Source organism: Coregonus lavaretus, assembly GCF_964263955.1.
Source record: "Coregonus lavaretus genome assembly, chromosome: 13".
NCBI lineage: Eukaryota > Metazoa > Chordata > Actinopteri > Salmoniformes > Salmonidae > Coregonus > Coregonus lavaretus.
In genome coordinates this window covers 52,849,322-52,868,522 of record NC_140000.1, presented here as the reverse complement: position 1 = coordinate 52,868,522, position 19,201 = coordinate 52,849,322, and the positions used below count along the sequence as shown (strand labels likewise).

The 19,201-nt window shown below is 43.9% G+C and overlaps 1 protein-coding gene across 1 annotated transcript in view; it reads right to left on the bottom strand.

Moving 5' to 3' along the window:
- Positions 1-9,164: 9,164 nt before the first annotated feature.
- Positions 9,165-19,201, bottom strand: part of LOC311139712 (crystal protein-like) — a gene marked incomplete at both ends in the record, with an annotated part of 60,984 nt that continues 50,947 nt past the window's right edge. Inside the window, 3 exons of the mRNA XM_084174634.1 lie at positions 9,165-9,617; positions 15,924-16,096; positions 16,735-16,875. Of these exons, the coding sequence (XP_084030760.1) occupies positions 9,165-9,617; positions 15,924-16,096; positions 16,735-16,875 (767 nt within the window). The remainder of the gene's footprint in view (positions 9,618-15,923; positions 16,097-16,734; positions 16,876-19,201) is intronic.

Below are 19,201 nucleotides of genomic sequence, written 5' to 3'. Positions count from 1 at the left end.
GGTGAGGGAAATAGTTCTCATTAGTAGTGTTACCTGAGGGAAATAGTTGGCAGACAAGCTGTGGGCTTTTTATGGTAGCTTCAAAGCCTCAAAGGCAGACTATAAAGAATGGAAGGTGGCTGCAGTTCGGTCCAAAGTACAACGTGTGTCTCTGTGTGGTCGGCATGAAGGCAAGGCGCTCATTCAGGATACATTGGCTGAGTCAGAGCTAATTTACTCACTGTATCCACACATTTTGTAATCAACAACCTTGGTTACATCAATGTGACTGGTAATTACTTAATTGAACATGAACCGGCCGTTTAGGGTATGTCTAATTTGCGTTTGGGAAAATGTAATGTGTTATGGTCCACTACGCCTCGCGGTAAGTGGCCCTGATGGGTTAAGGTTATTTGTGTATGGCTCGGTTACCAGTCTAAATAGGTGTTTTGTGTGCATGTAGACAGGAGAATTTAAAAAGAGGTTGCTCTCAGGCAGAGTGAAGGCAAATGGACACATTAAAACAGTAAGGTTGCTGTTGATAGCAATAGTGTTGCTAGTATTGTAGCTTGTCTGTAGCTTGTCCTAGGGGCAAGGGTGTTCCCAACTAGCCTTGTATGAACCATCCTGATCTCCTGAGCGAAACAGAATGTAAGCTAGGCTAGGTCCCAACACCCTCAGGACAAATTCAAAGTCACCTATGGATGTTATTGGTCTCTTAATCTCAATTCTCAGCCACTAGTTGAGCAAATACATTTAAGATTGAGTCTGACCCCAGGCGCAAAACTGTCCTTTTTACATTTTAGTCAATTCGACAGATTTTTCACCTAGTCTGCTTGGGGATTTGAACCAGCAACCTTTTGGTTACTGGCCCAACGCTCTAAACCGATGGCTACCCTTTTTAACTAGTGTTTATGGTGTGTGTTTCACTGATACTCTCCTTTTGGGAGAATAACATGACTGTAGAGATGGAGCGCAGGAGGCTAATAATATTTGTTGACAGATTGTGCAATCGCTCCTGTGTCATTTTCATATCATCTGGAGGGAGATGCCTTAGTGGCTCGGAGAGGGTGACCGTATTAGAATTCCACGCGGCTCCGAGAGCGTCGCCACATAATTATTCCACATGAAGGGAGAACAGCGTCGTAAAGGCACTTTATTTCAAGGCCCATAAAAGCGCCCGCCTGTGGGGCTGAGTCGGATGAGCTACACAGTTAACTCAAGGAGCAGAGTAAAGCGCCCCTGTGCCCTCTCTCTGTGCCCTCTCTCTGTCAATGGCACGCCTTGCCTGACCATTGTTTCCCCCTCCAGGTCCATTAGTATTCCCGACACAGCTGAACCTGCCCCCTACGTCCTGGCCTCCGCCCAGCGTGCCGGGCCGCTTGCCGTTATCCTCTCTGCACTCTGGCTTAATTAGCCGCTAATGGCGGTTGATGGAACATCACTAATCAACGGTGAGGCTAAAGGGCTGACAGAGATGTCCTTGTCCCGCCCCTACTCCTCCCACACACACACACACACTTCCTCCAATCTACCAGCGTTGTGACACGAGGGAAACTCCATTAGCATTAGCGCCTGTATCCCACGAGCTGGTGAAGACGACCTTTGGGCTGAGAGATTGTGTAGCGCATGCTAGCATCACAAAAGCAACACATATAAATTATGGGGCATAATAAATAATGTATCTACCCCTCTCCCCCCTCTCCTCCAGGACAATCATGTGAGCATGCAGAGCTGCACTTTTATTTTCATGCTATGAAATCAATATGCCTATACACAGTTATGTTTCGCTATTTAGATTACATTGCTACATCAGTGTAGCATTAGCATGGCGGCCATTTTGTGGGTAGAGACCAGGGAGCTGTCAGCGCAGAGTCTAACAAACCCCAGCTTTGTTTCCAATGGCCACTGAGAAATCTGGCAGGCAAAACTTAATTGTCATTGGATATACAGTTGAAGTCGGAAGTTAGGTTGGAGTCATTAAAACTTGTTTTTCAACCACTCCACAAATGTCTTGTTAACAAACTATAGTTTTGGCAAGTCGGTTAGGACATCTACTTTGTGCATGACACTTGTGGATGTATTTCAAGGCCTACCTTCAAACTCAGTGCCTCTTTGCTTGACATCATGGAAAAATCAAAAGAAATCAGCCAAGACCTCAGAAAAAAAAATGTTCACCTCCACAAGCCTGGTTCATCCTTGGGAGCAATTTCCAAACGCCTGAAGGTACCACGTTCATCTGTACAAACAATAGTACGCAAGTATAAACACCATGGGAACAGCCGTCATACCGCTCAGGAAGGAGACGTGTTCTGTCTTCTAGAGATGAACGTACTTTGGTGCGAAAAGTGCAAATCAATCCGAGAACAACAGCAAAGGACCTTGTGAAGATGCTGGAGGAAACAGGTACAAACGTATCTATATCCACAGTAAAACAAGTCCTATATCGACATAACCTGGAAGGCCGCTCAGCAAGAAGCCACTGCTCCATAACCGCCATAAAAAAGCCAGACTACGGTTTGCAACTGCACATGGGGACAAAGATCATACTTTTTGGAGAAATGTCCTCTGGTCTGATGAAACAAAAACTGTTTGGCCATAATGACCATCGTTATGTTAGGAGGGAAAAGGGGGGCGCTTGCAAGCCGAAGAACACCAAAATGGCTTAAGGACAACAAAGTCAAGGTATTGGAGTGGCCATCACAAAGCCCTGACCTCAATCCTATAGAAAATGTGTGGGCAGAACTGAAAAAGCATGTGCGAGCAAGGAGGCCTACAAACCTGACTCAGTTACACCAGCTTTGTCAGGAGGAATGGGCCAAAATTCACCCAACTTATTGTGGGAAGCTTGCGGAAGGCTACCCGAAACGTTTGACCCAAGTTAAACAATTTAAAGGCAATGCTACCAAATACTAATTGAGTGTATGTAAACTTCTGACCAACTGGGAATGTGATGAAATAAATAAAAGCTTAAATAAATAATTCTCTCTACATTTATTCTGACATTTCACATTCTTAAAATAAAGTGGTGACCCTAACTAACCTAAGACAGGGAATTTTTACTAGGATTAAATGTCAGGAATTGTGAAAAACTGAGTTTAAATGTATTTTGCTAAGGTGTATGTAAACTTCCGACTTCAACTGTATGTGTGTAATTCTGTATGTTTGTGCACAGCAAAACAAAAGGTAGCTTCCCTCCACCAGTATGGAAGGATCAGTGGCTTTACTGACCTCACCAAAACCCAGGTTGGGCAACAGACGTTTCTGTGTGTTTGTTTGCCGGTTGTCTTACACAACCAAACTGAACCAACTGTGGTTTACAATGCCACAATAGCCCTGACATGATGTTATGTCACTGGAGTGAGCTGACTGTTCACAAAGCAATGTTAAACAATTTAAATCTACTGTAACATTCTATTTCTCTCCTAAATCTGCTGGTTAGACAGAATCATTACTTTTTTGTGTTGGGCAAATTGCAAATTGCACAATCGCTTTTGAAGTTGAGCTCTGGAGACTAATGCAATTCTAGCACAAATTTCTCTAGGCTTCTCTATTACATGCGACTCCGCAGAACCCGGTCCTAGGGCCTTCCGAAAACAACAATTTACATGCACATTGTTTCCGTATTGCAGAGTAATAAAAGCTGATCAAGTGAATTTCTCAATTTTAATTGCCACTTGAATGGGCATTTATGCCTGCAGGACCTCTGAGCCAGTGTCCCTATGGAGAGGGTGACATTGAGGGAGGCTGGAATAAGGACTACAGTACCCACTAGAGTAAGAATGTTTCTAATGCTGAAAGTTGAAGCTAAATCCAAACGACTAGTGTAAAAGCTGAAAGGGTCTGGATGACCTCTACTGAACGCTATGTACTGATTCAGGGATTTGTGAAGGACCACAGGGATATCCGTCTCGAAGGACCATGAAAAGAGTCTTTCCCTACACGGGCCGACATGCAATTTATGCCAGTGTGACTAATGTCATCATCTGCAATCCCACACTGCCCTAGGTCAACCTCCTCACATCTATTGTTTCAAGAGACACGGAAAAATAGCAAGACCTTTGGGGAAGTGATGTTTCTGCATCACACTAGAACCTAGTCTGTGTATTGACATGGTTTGTCTATGGTTGACTTCACAAGATGTTGTAATAGGATACCAATACATGATGATTACATATACTGTGCATATGATAAATGTTACAATGGTGAAATACACTGAGTGTACAAAACATTAGGAACACCTGCTCTTTCCATGACATAGACTGACCAGGTGAATCCAGGTGAAAGCTATGATCCCTTATTGATGTCACTTTTTAAATCCACTTCAATCAGTGAAGGGGAGGACTCAATATTAGGAAGATGTTCCTAATGTTTGGTATTGTCAGTGTATATTGCTCAGTAGGCCTACGGTTTGTGTAGTCATTATACATACAGACTCCATGATCTTGTTGCAGTACCCATAACCTCAACTCGTAATAACATACATCTCCAACACACATTTCTTATCTGCGTTCACAACGACCCATTGGCAGCCATTTTGTGTCCAAAAGTCTTCAGAAATGAAATGTATCAAAGACTGTTATTTGAGTACCAAAGAGAGGAATAATATCTGCTCGATTTCAGACAAGACAGGACTTTGTACTCCCTGGTGCATGCCCCCAGCACACAAGACAAAACAATGTTCTCTTATTGAGATGTAAGACAACGGCTGGACTTTTCCAGAACACGAAAACAGCAACTCAAAGGCTTGCATCCCAAATGGCACTCCATTCTCTATATAGTACACTACTTTTGGCTAGGGCCCATAGGACTTTGATCAAAAGTAGTACACTATATAGGGAATAGAGTGCCATTTGGAAAACAAGTAAACTTTTACACAGAGCTCTAGAGACAACTGCTAGGGGCTTTTCTGACTCATTTTGAATTTGCAACGACAAGAGGACTAATTTCATCTCCACTCACAGTTGCCCTTGAGACTTCAACACGTTGAGGCAATTTCAGAGGATGAATACTGGTTATGTTACCTCTTATTCCATCAGTTGCCTCTGATGCCAAAGGAGTCAATCAGTCAAAATGTTATCTTCAAAGAATGTTGATCCTCTGTACCCCCCCCCCCAATCTAACTGTAATAGCTTATCCAATTATCACACAGCTGCCTGATGTAATCAGAAATACTGTGTTTGTGGGATTTCACATAGTTTCCCATTTTTAATTGCAAAGGTTTTTCAGGGCCAGAATTAAAACAATTAAATTAGTCTCTCTTCCATGTGAGAGAAGAGGCTGCATTCAAAGTCAACAACAACACTTCATACTGCTGCATCCTGGCTTGCTGCATGGCCGACGTGCAGAGCGGAGCTGTCATCTGATTTTTAATTGCCGCCATCGTGGCCATAATCAGATATTTTTGGAATGTGTCCATGCAAAGCCTCTGCTCGCACAGAGTGCCACAGATCATTTAGATCCCAGTGACAATCAGCCATTGACTCAGGCCATTCCCTCATTATAAGTGGATGAGGTGGATAGTCTCTGAGTTTTCTCGTCCCCACTGATGATCATACGATTTGGAAAGAGAGAGAGAGAGAGAGAAAAAACCCCACTCAGGAACTAGCCATTAGTGTGGGGCTATGATTAGCTGCCATTGATTAGATATCCAGCCATCTCTGACCACTCAATCGATGGCATAGTAATGCAGTTCATGTTGGTATTAGACAACTTTGTAAGGGAAGGTGAACATCCAGTAGAGCTCAGTGTTAATGAGGTTGATATGGATCTCTCTCTTTTGGTGTCAGCACATGTCGCAATCAATGTGGGACTGTACCGGCAGTGTGTGTCTGTCTGTCTGTCTGTGCTTATGTGTGTGTGCTTACATGCATGTATGTGTGTGTGTGTGTGTGTTTGTGTTTGTGTGCCTGCATCCAAGTGCTTGCGAGCGCATGGCGTAGGCTGACACAGTGGAGGGAAAAGGTCAGAGACTGCGGTGAGTTTGGCATCTAGAAGAGAGGCCACCATAAGAGAGGGGAAAATAGGGACGTATCACAGTGGCTTCCATTGACATTGAGAGCCATGTACTCCAGGACTGCTTCCCAAATGGCACCCTATTCCCTACATAGTGCACTACTTTTGACCAGGGTCCACGCACCATGAAGGGAATAGGGTGCCATTTGGGACGTCCAGATATGCACTGTAAATACACTGAATCAATGTAGTGGCTATGGTAATTTCTAACCCAAAACCTGAATGCTAGCAACGCGGCGGGGAAACTCCAAAAAATAGGGAAAGTTCTGATATATTAAAATCCAGAGTCAGAACATCATGCCTGAATTAATGAATTACATTTTCCTTAGGCTTATTTCCGTATGATATTACAATTCAATGATATAATACCATTACATTTGTCCTCAGAGCTTTATACCTACCCTCCGGGTGGTGAATACAGTTCAAGATGACATAAATTACAGGTTAATTAATATTTTGATGCTAGCTATCTTATAGTAGATTATGGATAGGATAACATGAGCCATCCTTTGTAGCCTATTCAGGATGTCACGCCCTGACTCAGGGGACTCGTATTTGTTGAGTCAGGGTGTGTATTTTATGTGTTGTGTTCTGCTATGTTGATTTTCTATGTTTAGATCTAGAATGTGTAGATCTATGTTGGCCGGGGTGGTTCCCAATCAGAGGCAGCTGTAGCTCGTTGTCTCTGATTGGGGACCATACTTAGGCAGCCTATTGGCACTAGTGGGTTGTGGGATCTTGTTCCAGTTATGGTATGTTTGTGTGTTACCTTGGACTTCACGTTTCGTTTGTTGTTTTGTCGCGTGTTCATTCGTTTAAATAAACATGTATGCTTATCACGCTGCGCCTTGGTCCGTCCAGTCTATAAACCATCGTGACACAGGATGTGGGGTGAAGTTTCCCCTAGGTACAGATCTAGGACCAGCTTCCCCTCCCTCAATCCTACCCTTAACCATTAGTGGAGAAAATGCTAAACTGACCCAAGATCAGCGTCTAGGGGCAACTTCACCCTACACCTCTATTGAGAATGCATTGTAATCTGTAGCCCTGCCGTTTAACAAGGAAGTAGACATGTTCAAGAGGGAATTACCCACGACCTCAGTTGCCTTAGGGGCGTTTTGAGATTCTAGATACCCTTTTCTATTGATCTGGGCTTACTGCTGTGAAATTGATACTTTTCCTCAGTAAATAAGTAGCCTGTTATGCCTGCGTGAGCATGTGGGTTTGTAGGAGGGGGGAGGGAGAGAAAGATAGAGAGGGGATGGAGAGGGAGAGATGGATGGCTGGAGAGAGAGATGGATGGCTGGAGAGAAAGTGAGCAGAATAGAGAGAATGAAAAAAGAGCGAGGCAAAGAGGGAGAGTTACAGATAGAGAGAAGGGGGGATGGAAAGAGCTAGAGAGAAGGGGGGATGGAAAGAGAGCTAGAGAGAAAGACAGGGAAAGAGAGCTAGAGAGAAGGTGGATGGAAAGAGAGCTAGAGAGAAGGACAGGGAAAGAGAGCTAGAGAGAAACACAGGGAAAGAGAGCTAGAGAGAAGGACAGGGAAAGAGAGCTAGAGAGAAGGACAGGGAAAGAGAGCTAGAGAGAAGGACAGGGAAAGAGAGCTAGAGAGAAGGACAAGGAAAGAGAGCTAGAGAGAAGGACAGGGAAAGAGAGCTAGAGAGAAGGACAGGGAAAGAGAGCTAGAGAGAAGGACAGGGAAAGAGAGCTAGAGAGAAGGACAGGGAAAGAGAGCTAGAGAGAAGGACAGGGAAAGAGAGCTAGAGAGAAGGACAGGGAAAGAGAGCTAGAGAGACCTTCTAGATGTCATTCATCAGTATGTATGTATTCAGGTCACGAAGATGACATTGAGTATTTCTCACTGTGATTTATTTGTCATAGAAAACACATTATCCAAAATGATTCACATGTACAGCGACAGTGGGGTATTCATGTAGGGGTTCTCAAGTACGTAGCCAACAAATCACAACAAATGATAAGCAGCTGGGAAGGAGAAAGGGTTAGAAAAAGGAAGAAGGAAAATAAAAACATGCAATCGTTCCGAAGTCGATACACAGATATGCTTGGTACATCGGGGGAGAGAAGGATGACTGTAGCGTTCATCCACGCCTCCCCCTGCCTTCTCTTACCCTCATTGGATACTACATCAGTAACACTTTATTAGAACTGTACGTTATAACACTGTCATAATATAGTCATAAACTGTTAACACTGTCATAATATAGTCAAACTGTTAACACTGTCATAATATAGTCAAACTGTTAACACTGTCATAATATAGTCATAAACTGTTAACACTGTCATAATATAGTCATAAACTGTTAACACTGTCATAATATAGTCATAAACTGTTAACACTGTCATAATATAGTCATACTGTTATAATACTGTCATAAGTCATAAAATGTTATAACACTGCCATAAGTCATAAAATGTTATAACACTGCCATAAGTCAAGCTGTATTTTATAAGTCAATATAGTTAAACTATGTTATAACAGTCAAGTCATAAACTGTTATAAGTCATAATATAGTCAAACTGTTAGAACAGCCCTAAGTCATAAACTGTATGTTATAAGTCATAATATAGTCAAACTATGTTATAACAGTCATAATAGTCAAACTGTTATAAGTCATAATATAGTCAAACTGTTATTACACTGTCATAATAGTCATAAACTGTATGTTATAACACCATCATAATACAGTCAAAAACATGACATAACAAATGTGTCTGACCCTGGCTCTAGCCCTAACCCCTCTATGTACATGTCCTGTATGTGTATGTCTACCGGGGAGAATGGGATATGCAAAAGAAAACGTCCATTACTCATGTTCTAAATGGACAATAGAGTAATCTTCTATAAGAGGTCATGTCACTGAATGTCAGCTGATGTCAAACAGTTATAACAAACACAATCAGCTTCGGTCCCACTTTAAACAAAGTACAATTTACAAAGGCTTTATATAGCATACATAAAGGCTTCATAAGGACTACATAAGTGCTTCACAAATCATGTCTAAGCATAAGTCATACTCTATAAATGGTGTATACAGGGTGTCATAACCATTCCCACTGTAGGGTGAATTGCCAAATGTGACTTAACACACTATGTATGCATACATAACCAATACCAACACCTTGCCCGCCCCATGCCCACCCCTATGCCCTAATAGATGCCCAGCTTGTCCCAGAAGTCACAGATATGGTCCCTGGTGCCCACCTGGGAGTGGGAGCGTACAGTGAAGTTCATGACCAGCCAGGAGCTGCTGTCCGAGTAGTGGGGCCAGGCTGGCAGGCGCTGCTGTCTACAGAAGCCAGTCTGCTGCACCCGTGAGGCCGGGTCCCCGGTGTGGGCGAACGCCCCCCAGTAACACAGCATCCGATTGGACAGCAGCCGCTCGGGCGGGGCCAGCGTGAAGTTGGCCACGGAGGCCGTGTCAAAGAGGAAAGGCAGCTCGGCGCCGTGACACGCGTGCTCATAGCAGAAGGAGAGACCCGACCACACACTGTGGTCCGACGCCACATGGTCGAAGACGTACATCCACACAGCGCTGCCCGCTTTGGTGCCCGCCCGGGCCGCCTTGCGGGAGGGGCACAGGAAGACATAGTCTGTCACAATCTGGGGGTAAACAGAGAGATCATTGAGGTCAATGCCATCTGGGGGTAAACAGAGAGATCATTGAGGTCAATGCCATCTGGGGGTAAACAGAGAGGTCAGTGAGGTCCATACAATCTGGGGGTAAACAGAGAGGTCATTGAGGTCAATACAATCTGGGGGGTAAACAGAGAGGTCATTGAGGTCAATACAATCTGGGGGGTAAACAGAGAGGTCAGTGAGGTCCATACAATCTGGGGGTAAACAGAGAGGTCATTGAGGTCAATACAATCTGGGGGGTAAACAGAGAGGTCATTGAGGTCAATACAATCTGGGGGGTAAACAGAGAGGTCAGTGAGGTCAATACAATCTGGGGGGTAAACAGAGAGGTCATTGAGGTCAATACAATCTGGTGGGTAAACAGAGAGGTCATTGAGTTCAATACAATCTGTGGGTAAACAGAGAGATCATTGAGTTCAATACCATCTGGGGGTAAACAGAGAGGTCATTGAGGTCAATACAATCTGGTGGGTAAACAGAGAGGTCATTGAGTTCAATACAAGGTTAGAAAAAGTACAGTGAAGGCAGATGGAACTGTCATGTTGCACAGAGATAATATCAGGGCTATGTGATAAAGAACAAGGTGCTACCTAGAAGCAAACCAAACCAAACCAAACCAAACCAAAGGGTTTTTCGGCATGTCCCTTGTTGCAGGCAAACTTTTTTTTTGCCGGGTAGAACCCTCCATAAAGCTTCCAGGTAAAACCTTCGGCAAAGAAACCTCAAAGAAGCCTTTTATCTAAAAGTGTACATGCAACTCCAGGGTGGTTTAATAATAACCTACATCCTAGATCTTCTTCTTATGACCAACTTAGGTTCATCCAAACTATATTTATTTTGTGAACTGCTACCCAGTGTAAGGGTCAACATTCTCAACAAACAGAGAGATAAGAGTCCCTATTGGCTAGTGTGTGTGCTGCAGAACTGGCGTTCAAAGCCTTTTTTCTCGCTTGTTACCTGGAAACTATAGTCAGGAATACACTCAGGGCAGCCACCTACGCGGCACATAATCATCTAGAACATCTGTAGCCCTCAGGCTCCTCAAAAGGAGATATATACAGAATCATCTAGAACACCTGTAGCCCTCAGTCTCCTCAAAGGAGATATATACAGAATCATCTAGAACACCTGTAGCCCTCAGTCTCCTCAAAGGAGTGATACTGTATATACAGCAGCATGCCCAGCAGGAGGCATACACAACATGGGGCATACAAACAGACAGATCAAATCAAATTTTATTTGTCACATGCGCTGAATACAACAGGTGTAGACCTTACAGTGAAATGCTTACTAACAAGCCCTTAACCAACAATGCAGTTTTAAGAAAAATAAGAGTTAAGTAAAAAATAAAGTAAAAATAACAGTAGAGAGGCTAAATACACACAGATACAGTGTGTGTGCACCCACCCACTCTTACCCTGAGGGAATAGTAGGTGCAAACTTTGCTAAGGTGCAAACACTTTATATCCTGAACTAAGGGCTCGATTCAATCTGTATCGCTGAAGCGTTACAGACTGCGCAATCTAAATGTAAAGGTAATTTCCCATTGAGCCGACATGTGCATCGTTTACCGTGAATGCAGCCTCCGCTAACGTGGGACATTGGCTTTAAATTTCAATCACGCTGTAACGCCGCACTTTAGCACTACGGATTGAATCCAGCACTAAGTCACTTTGTTCTGATGTCAGCATCTCCCTTTCACCTCTCCCTCTCCCCAGCTCACTTTCTCTCCCCCTCTCCCTAGCTCACTTTCTCTCCCCCTCCTTCTCCCCAGCTCACTTTCTCTCCCCCTCCCTCTCCCTAGCTCACTTTCTCTACATTTACATTTTACATTTTAGTCATTTAGCAGACGCTCTTATCCAGAGCGACTTACAGTTAGTGAGTGCATACATTTCTCTACCCCTCTCTCTCTCCCTCATTTCTCTACCCCTCTCTCTCCCCCCCTCATTTCTCTACCCCTCTCTCTCTCCCCCTCATTTCTCTTTACCTCCCCTTCTCCCTCCCCCTCCCAGGCAGAGCCATGTGGCCTCAGTGCAATTGCTGACATTTGTCATGACCCTCCCCTCCCCTGGTACCTGTCCTTTAGGAAGGGGGGTGGGGTCCTTCCTCCTATTCTGCTTCTCACACACACACACACACACACACACACACACACACACACCACAGTCTGACAGTGAACTGTATATGAATACTAAACAGGTATGGGAGTGTCACCTTCTGCCCCCAGCCTCTCTCAGCACACTCATCTCTCACTTTAGATTCAAAACATTCAGAGAAAGTGCCTGAGGCTATTTACCATTCTAGCTATCTGTTTCACATTTTCCCCTCACTACAGTGAATGCATGTTTCTACTGATGCAGTTTATGTATTCATCGTCTGTTGTTGTCTCTAGTGTGGGTGGAGTCAGTTTATCCTGTAATCCACACTGAACATCATCTAGCCTGAGCTGGTAGTGAAATGGAGACATATTCTGCATCCCAGGATATCTGAGGTCAGCTCTCTGGCTGTGATTGGGTGAAGTTGCATCTAGACACTGATCTTCGGTCAGTTTTGCATTTCCCCCAATAATGGTTAAGGTTAGGATTGGGGAGGGGAAGCTGATCCTAGATCTGCAGCTTGGAGAAACTGTGATTGGGTGGTCTTCCTCTGTGTCTCTCTTTTATTTCCTAAAGGTTTGATCTGCTGCCACTGTGTGGTTTACATCCCAAAGAGACAATGGCACTCTGCTACAGACAGCACTACTAATGATTATTTGAGGATGGCTATGGGAGGAGCCTAAACAGAAAGTAGTCTTTTAGCCCCTCTGCTGGTAACCATGGGGAGTTGCACTTTGAAGAACCAAACTATCAGATGTAAACTTTACTTGAGTCGTTTTTTTACACCAGTAATTTTACTTCTACTTGAGTAGGATATTTCAGTACTCTTTCCACCCCTGATTAAAATCAGAATATTTACCTCTAAAATAATTCAGGCAGTTAGAAACATAGTTCTCTGGGTTGTTGTAATAGTTTGGTTAATCAAACAATTATTCTGAACCTAATACAAATTTGGTAGCCTATAATTATACTGATTGAGTCCGTCCTCATTTTTATGATGACTTGGACAGAGCACTCCACAGAGGATTGAGTAAGAGATTTTCAGCTTGGGGAGTAGGGTGAAGGTACCCCCTAGACGCTTTTCTTGGGTCAGTTTTGCATTTTTGTAGGTTAGGATTGGGAGAGGGGAAGCTGATCCTAGATCTGTACCTAGTGAAACCTTCTCCCCAGAGCTCAGCAAGGCTCATCTAGATGCGGTGAGACGAAGCGAGGAGATGGGCAGATGTGTCCTCATCACGCTCCGAGGCCTCGCTCTACAGTCCACTGGCTGCTCAGGTGAGTCAATGCAGATGTGACTGTCTGGTCCTACAACCCATGATCTGGAGCCTGGTTAGCGGTGGTTAGCTGTATCTACAGATGTTGTGGTGGGTGCTTTCCAGGTCATCTTTATTGAAGTGGACTTGACTGTCTAGCCTGTGGTGAGTGGTATCTACAGATACTGTGGGCACGTTCCAGGTCGCCTGTATTACAAAAGGTGCAGACGTGACCGTCTTGCCCTACAACCACTGATCTGGAGCCTGTGGTGAGTGGTATCTACAGATACTGTGGGCACGTTCCAGGTCGCCTGTATTACAAAAGGTGCAGACGTGACCGTCTGGCCCTACAACCACTGATCTGGAGCCTGTGGTGAGTGGTATCTACATATACTGTGTGCCTGGATGAGTGGGATCTTGTTGCAGGAACCACAATATGATATAGCTCCCGAGTGGCGCAGTGGTCTAAGGCACTGTATCTCAGTGCTTGAGGCGTCACTACAGACCCCCTGGTTCGATTCCAGGCTGTATCACAACCGGCCGTGATTGGGAGTCCCATAGGGCGGTGCACAATTGGCCCGGCGTCGTCCGGGTTTGGCCGGTGTAGGCCGTCATTGTAAATAAGAATGTGTTCTTAACTGACTTGCCTAGTTAAATAAAGGTAAAATAAAAAATAAAAAAATAGCGATCTAATGAGACGCAAAAAAAGACTACCTGGAAAGCCACCACTGTGCGTGTCAGAGTTGAGATCTTACACATACAGTGGGGGAAAAAAGTATTTAGTCAGCCACCAATTGTGCAAGTTCTCCCACTTAAAAAGATGAGAGAGGCCTGTAATTTTCATCATAGGTACACGTCAACTATGACAGACAAATTGAGAATTTTTTTCTCCAGAAAATCACATTGTAGGATTTGTAATGAATTTATTTGCAAATTATGGTGGAAAATAAGTATTTGGTCAATAACAAAAGTTTCTCAATACTTTGTTATATACCCTTTGTTGGCAATGACACAGGTCAAACGTTTTCTGTAAGTCTTCACAAGGTTTTCACACACTGTTGCTGGTATTTTGCTGGTATTCCTCCATGCAGATCTCCTCTAGAGCAGTGATGTTTTGGGGCTGTCGCTGGGCAACACGGACTTTCAACTCCCTCCAAAGATTTTCTATGGGGTTGAGATCTGGAGACTGGCTAGACCACTCCAGGACCTTGAAATGCTTCTTACGAAGCCACTCCTTCGTTGCCCGGGCGGTGTGTTTGGGATCATTGTCATGCTGAAAGACCCAGCCACGTTTCATCTTCAATGCCCTTGCTGATGGAAGGAGGTTTTCACTCAAAATCTCACGATACATGGCCCCATTCATTCTTTCCTTTACACGGATCAGTCGTCCTGGTCCCTTTGCAGAAAAACAGCCCCAAAGCATGATGTTTCCACCCCCATGCTTCACAGTAGGTATGGTGTTCTTTGGATGCAACTCAGCATTCTTTGTCCTCCAAACACGACGAGTTGAGTTTTTACCAAAAAGTTATATTTTGGTTTCATCTGACCATATGACATTCTCCCAATCCTCTTCTGGATCATCCAAATGCACTCTAGCAAACTTCAGACGGGCCTGGACATGTACTGACTTAAGCAGGGGGACAAGTCTGGCACTGCAGGATTTGAGTCCCTGGTGGCGTAGTGTGTTACTGATGGTAGGCTTTGTTACTTTGGTCCCAGCTCTCTGCAGGTCATTCACTAGGTCCCCCCGTGTGGTTCTGGGATTTTTGCTCACCGTTCTTGTGATCATTTTGACCCCACGGGGTGAGATCTTGCGTGGAGCCCCAGATCGAGGGAGATTATCAGTGGTCTTGTATGTCTTCCATTTCCTAATAATTGCTCCCACAGTTGATTTCTTCAAACCAAGCTGCTTACCTATTGCAGATTCAGTCTTCCCAGCCTGGTGCAGGTCTACAATTTTGTTTCTGGTGTCCTTTGACAGCTCTTTGGTCTTGGCCATAGTGGAGTTTGGAGTGTGACTGTTTGAGGTTGTGGACAGGTGTCTTTTATACTGATAACAAGTTCAAACAGGTGCCATTAATACAGGTAACGAGTGGAGGACAGAGGAGCCTCTTAAAGAAGAAGTTACAGGTCTGTGAGAGCCAGAAATCTTGCTTGTTTGTAGGTGACCAAATACTTATTTTCCACCATAATTTGCAAATAAATTCATTAAAAATCCTACAATGTGATTTTCTGGATTTTTTTTCTCATTTTGTCTGTCATAGTCGACGTGTACCTATGATGAAAATTACAGGCCTCTCTCATCTTTTTAAGTGGGAGAACTTGCACAATTGGTGGCTGACTAAATACTTTTTTCCCCCACTGTAGTTAATTGTCTAATGTGTGTTTTGTTACACTTGAATAAGTTGTGATATGGTGGTGAGATATTGTTCATCGTCAGTGACCACACATAATCTTGTAATGTGTACAGATTGCCATGTCATTCATTCTGCACATTAGAAAACAGTGGACATTTTTTCGTTTTCAACCATTGCCTGGTCTTCAACCTGACAATGAAGATTGCCAAAACTTTTGTTGACTTTAATGTAAAACATTACTTTTTGGGAGGATTGATCAGTGTCCTTTCTACATTTTGATTTGTCTTTTTTTTACTAACATGTTTGCATGGACATCACTGTGAGTTTCTCCCTGGCTATGTCCCAATGATCTCAATGATCTCATGGGTCCAGACTTCTTCCTGAAGTCTGGACCCATTCACTACTCCCTACACATTTAAAAGCATTGGATTGGTGTAGGCATAGGATAGAGAGTTTCCATACCAGTAATTTCTTGCCAAATCCATGAAGGGAAGTGAATAAGTGCACACTGTGGGAGAAAGGAGAGATTATTGGGACGCACCCCCTGTGAAAGTCAGATTTTACCTGAGCCAGCATGTCCCGTCGGTCAATGTCCTTGTACAGGGGCAGGTACTTGCGTAGGATCCTGAGGCTGTGCTGTTTGAAGATGGCTGTGGTGTAGACGGTGCACTCCACCGCAGACACAGGCTTAGTGAAGACCCCGTACACAAAGATCACCCCCTCCTCTGACGTGGTCCCTGCAAGGTTATTGTACGTCAACAACATGTCCTCAAAATGTTGGGCCAAACATTCTGGTATAATCTTGGTTGTGTTCATTAGGCACCAAACAGAAGAAATCGGGATGAAACAGGGAATAATTTAAATGTTCTATTGAATGTTTTAAAACATTTTCCATTGCGTGCCCTAATGAACACAACCCTGGTATGAATATAACCATGGATCCTGTAGAAGGGAAGGACGCAGAACACATCAGGGACGAAGAATCTCTCCTACAGGTGTGTTATGTCGAGTGGCCAGCTGAGAGGGAACCAATTGCACTTCACGTCTAACATTCAACTACTCAATCCAATTAAGTCACAGCATTAGCCAGCTTAGCCAAAGCCTAGGCATTGGCTTGGGGAGCCAATGCAACTCTTCAGGTCTCTGGCAAAGGTTACTCGTCATTACAGAAGCACCGAACCACCTCTGTAAACTTAAGTGTGTAACAGACGTCTTCACTAGTACAGTAGTACAGAGTACCTACTTTTAATGTAAGGTGTTCTTGAGTATCCTGAAAGACATCTGCCAAGTTAAATGTATTATTAAGTGTTGATATGGGGGCCAGCCATTAAAAGCTGTTCTGGTTAGATGTGAGTGTATTTCAAGTGGTCCATACCAAGGAGGACTGGTTTCTCCTTCTGCCAGTGGCCCTTCTGGAAGGCAGTCACAGCCTGCTCCTTAATCAGCTCTCCGTCTATGTAGGGCCCCCAGGACTCAAAGATCTCCAGGAACCTGAAGGGATTCACCACTTTGGAACCTGAGACAGAGAAGAGAGAGAAGAGAGATGAGGGGGGAAAAAAGAGAGAGAGAGAGAGTCAGAGAGAACAATTAGCTACTTACCTAAATACATCCTGCAAATATACATACAATTACTCCATTCAAAATGCTAAACATCTAGCACTGTAATGAAACACACTTAAGCAACTCTGAGATATTGATTTTGTCATGAATAGGTAGAGGGTCAAGTTAGGTCAACAGTAGATAGGTAGAGGGTCAACTTAGATAGGTCAACAGTAGATAGGTAGAGGGTCAACTTAGATAGGTAGAGGGTCAACATAGATAGGTCAATGGTGGATAAGTAGAGGGTCAACTTAGATAGGCAGAGGGTCAACTTAGATAGGTAGAGGGTCAACTTAGATAGGTAGAGGGTCAACTTAGATAGGTCAACAGTAGATAGGTAGAGGGTCAACTTAGATAGGTAGAGGGTCAACTTAGATAGGTCAACAGTAGATAGGTAGAGGGTCAACTTATATAGGTAGAGGGTCAACTTAGATAGGTAGAGGGTCAACTTAGATAGGTCAAAGGTAGATGGGTAGAGGATCAACTTAGATAGGTAGAGGGTCAACTTAGATAGGTCAACGGTAGATAGGTAGAGGGTCAACTTAGATAGGTAGAGGATCAACTTAGATAGGTCAACGGTGGATCGATAGAGGGTCAACTTAGATAGGTCGAGGGTCAACTTAGATAGGTAGAGGGTCAACTTAGATAGGTCAACGGTAGATCGATAGAGGGTCAACATAGATAGGTCAACGGTAGATAGGTAGAGGGTCAACTTAGATAGGTAGAGGGTCAACCTAGATAGGTCAACGGTAGATCGATAGAGGGTCAACTTAGATAGGTCAACGGTAGATAGGTAGAGGGTCAACTTAGATAGGTCAACGGTAGATAGGTAGAGGGTCAACTTAGATAGGTCAATGGTAGATAGGTAGAGGTTCAACTTAGTTCAACGGTAGATAGGTAGAGGGTCAACTTAGATAGGTCAACGGTAGATAGGTAGAGGATCAACTTAGATAGGTCAATGGTGGATAGGTAGAGAGTCAACTTAGATAGGTAGAGGGTCAACTTAGATAGGTAGAGGGTGGATAGGTAGACGGTCAACTTAGATAGGTAGAGGGTCAACTTAGATAGGTCAACGGTGGATAGGTAGAGGGTCAACTTAGATAGGTCAACGGTAGATAGGTAGAGGTTTAACTTAGATAGGTAGAGGGTCAACTTAGATAGGTCAACGGTAGATCGATAGAGGGTCAACTTAGATAGGTCAACGGTAGATAGGTAGAGGGTCAACTTAGATAGGTCAACGGTAGATAGGTAGAGGGTCAACTTAGATAGGTAGAAGGTCAACTTAGATAGGTCAACAGTGGACAGGTAGAGGGTCAACTTAGATAGGTCAACAGTAGATAGGTAGAGGGTCAACTTAGATAGGTCAACGGTAGATCGATAGAGGGTCAACTTAGATAGGTCAATGGTAGATAGGTAGAGGCTCAACTTAGATAGGTCAATGGTAGATAGGTCAACAGTAGATAGGTAGAGGGTCAACTTAGATAGGTAGAGGGTCAACTTAGATTGGTCAATGGTGGATAGGTAGATGGTCAACTTAAATAGGTCAATGGTAGATAGGTAGAGGATCAACTTAGATAGGTAGAGGGTCAACTTAGATAGGTCAACGGTAGATAGGTAGATGGTCAACGGTAGATAGGTACAGGGTCAACTTAGATAGGTCAACGGTGGATAGGTAGAGGGTCAACTTAGATAGGTCAATGGTGGATAAGTAGAGGGTCAACTTAGATAGGTAGAGGGTCAACTTAGATAGGTCAACGGTAGATCGATAGAGGGTCAACTTAGATAAGTCAACGGTGGATAGGTAGAGGGTCAACTTAGATAGGTCAACAGTAGATAGGTAGAGGGTCAACTTAGATAGGTCAATGTTGGATAGGTAGAGAGTCAACTTAGATAGGTCAACAGTAGATAGGTAGAGGGTCAACTTAGATAGGTAGAGGGTCAACTTAGATAGGTCAACGGTAGATAGGTAGAGGGTCAACTTATATAGGTAGAGAGTCAACTTAGATAGGTCAACGGTAGATAGGTAGAGGGTCAACTTAGATAGGTAGAGGGTCAACTTAGATAGGTAGAGGGTCAACTTAGATAGGTCAACAGTAGATAGGTAGAGGGTCAACTTAGATATGTCAACGGTAGATCGATAGAGGGTCAACTTAGATAGGTCAATGGTGGATAGGTTGAGGGTCAACTTAGATAGGTCAACGGTAGATAGGTAGAAGGTCAACTTAGATAGGTAGAGGATCAAC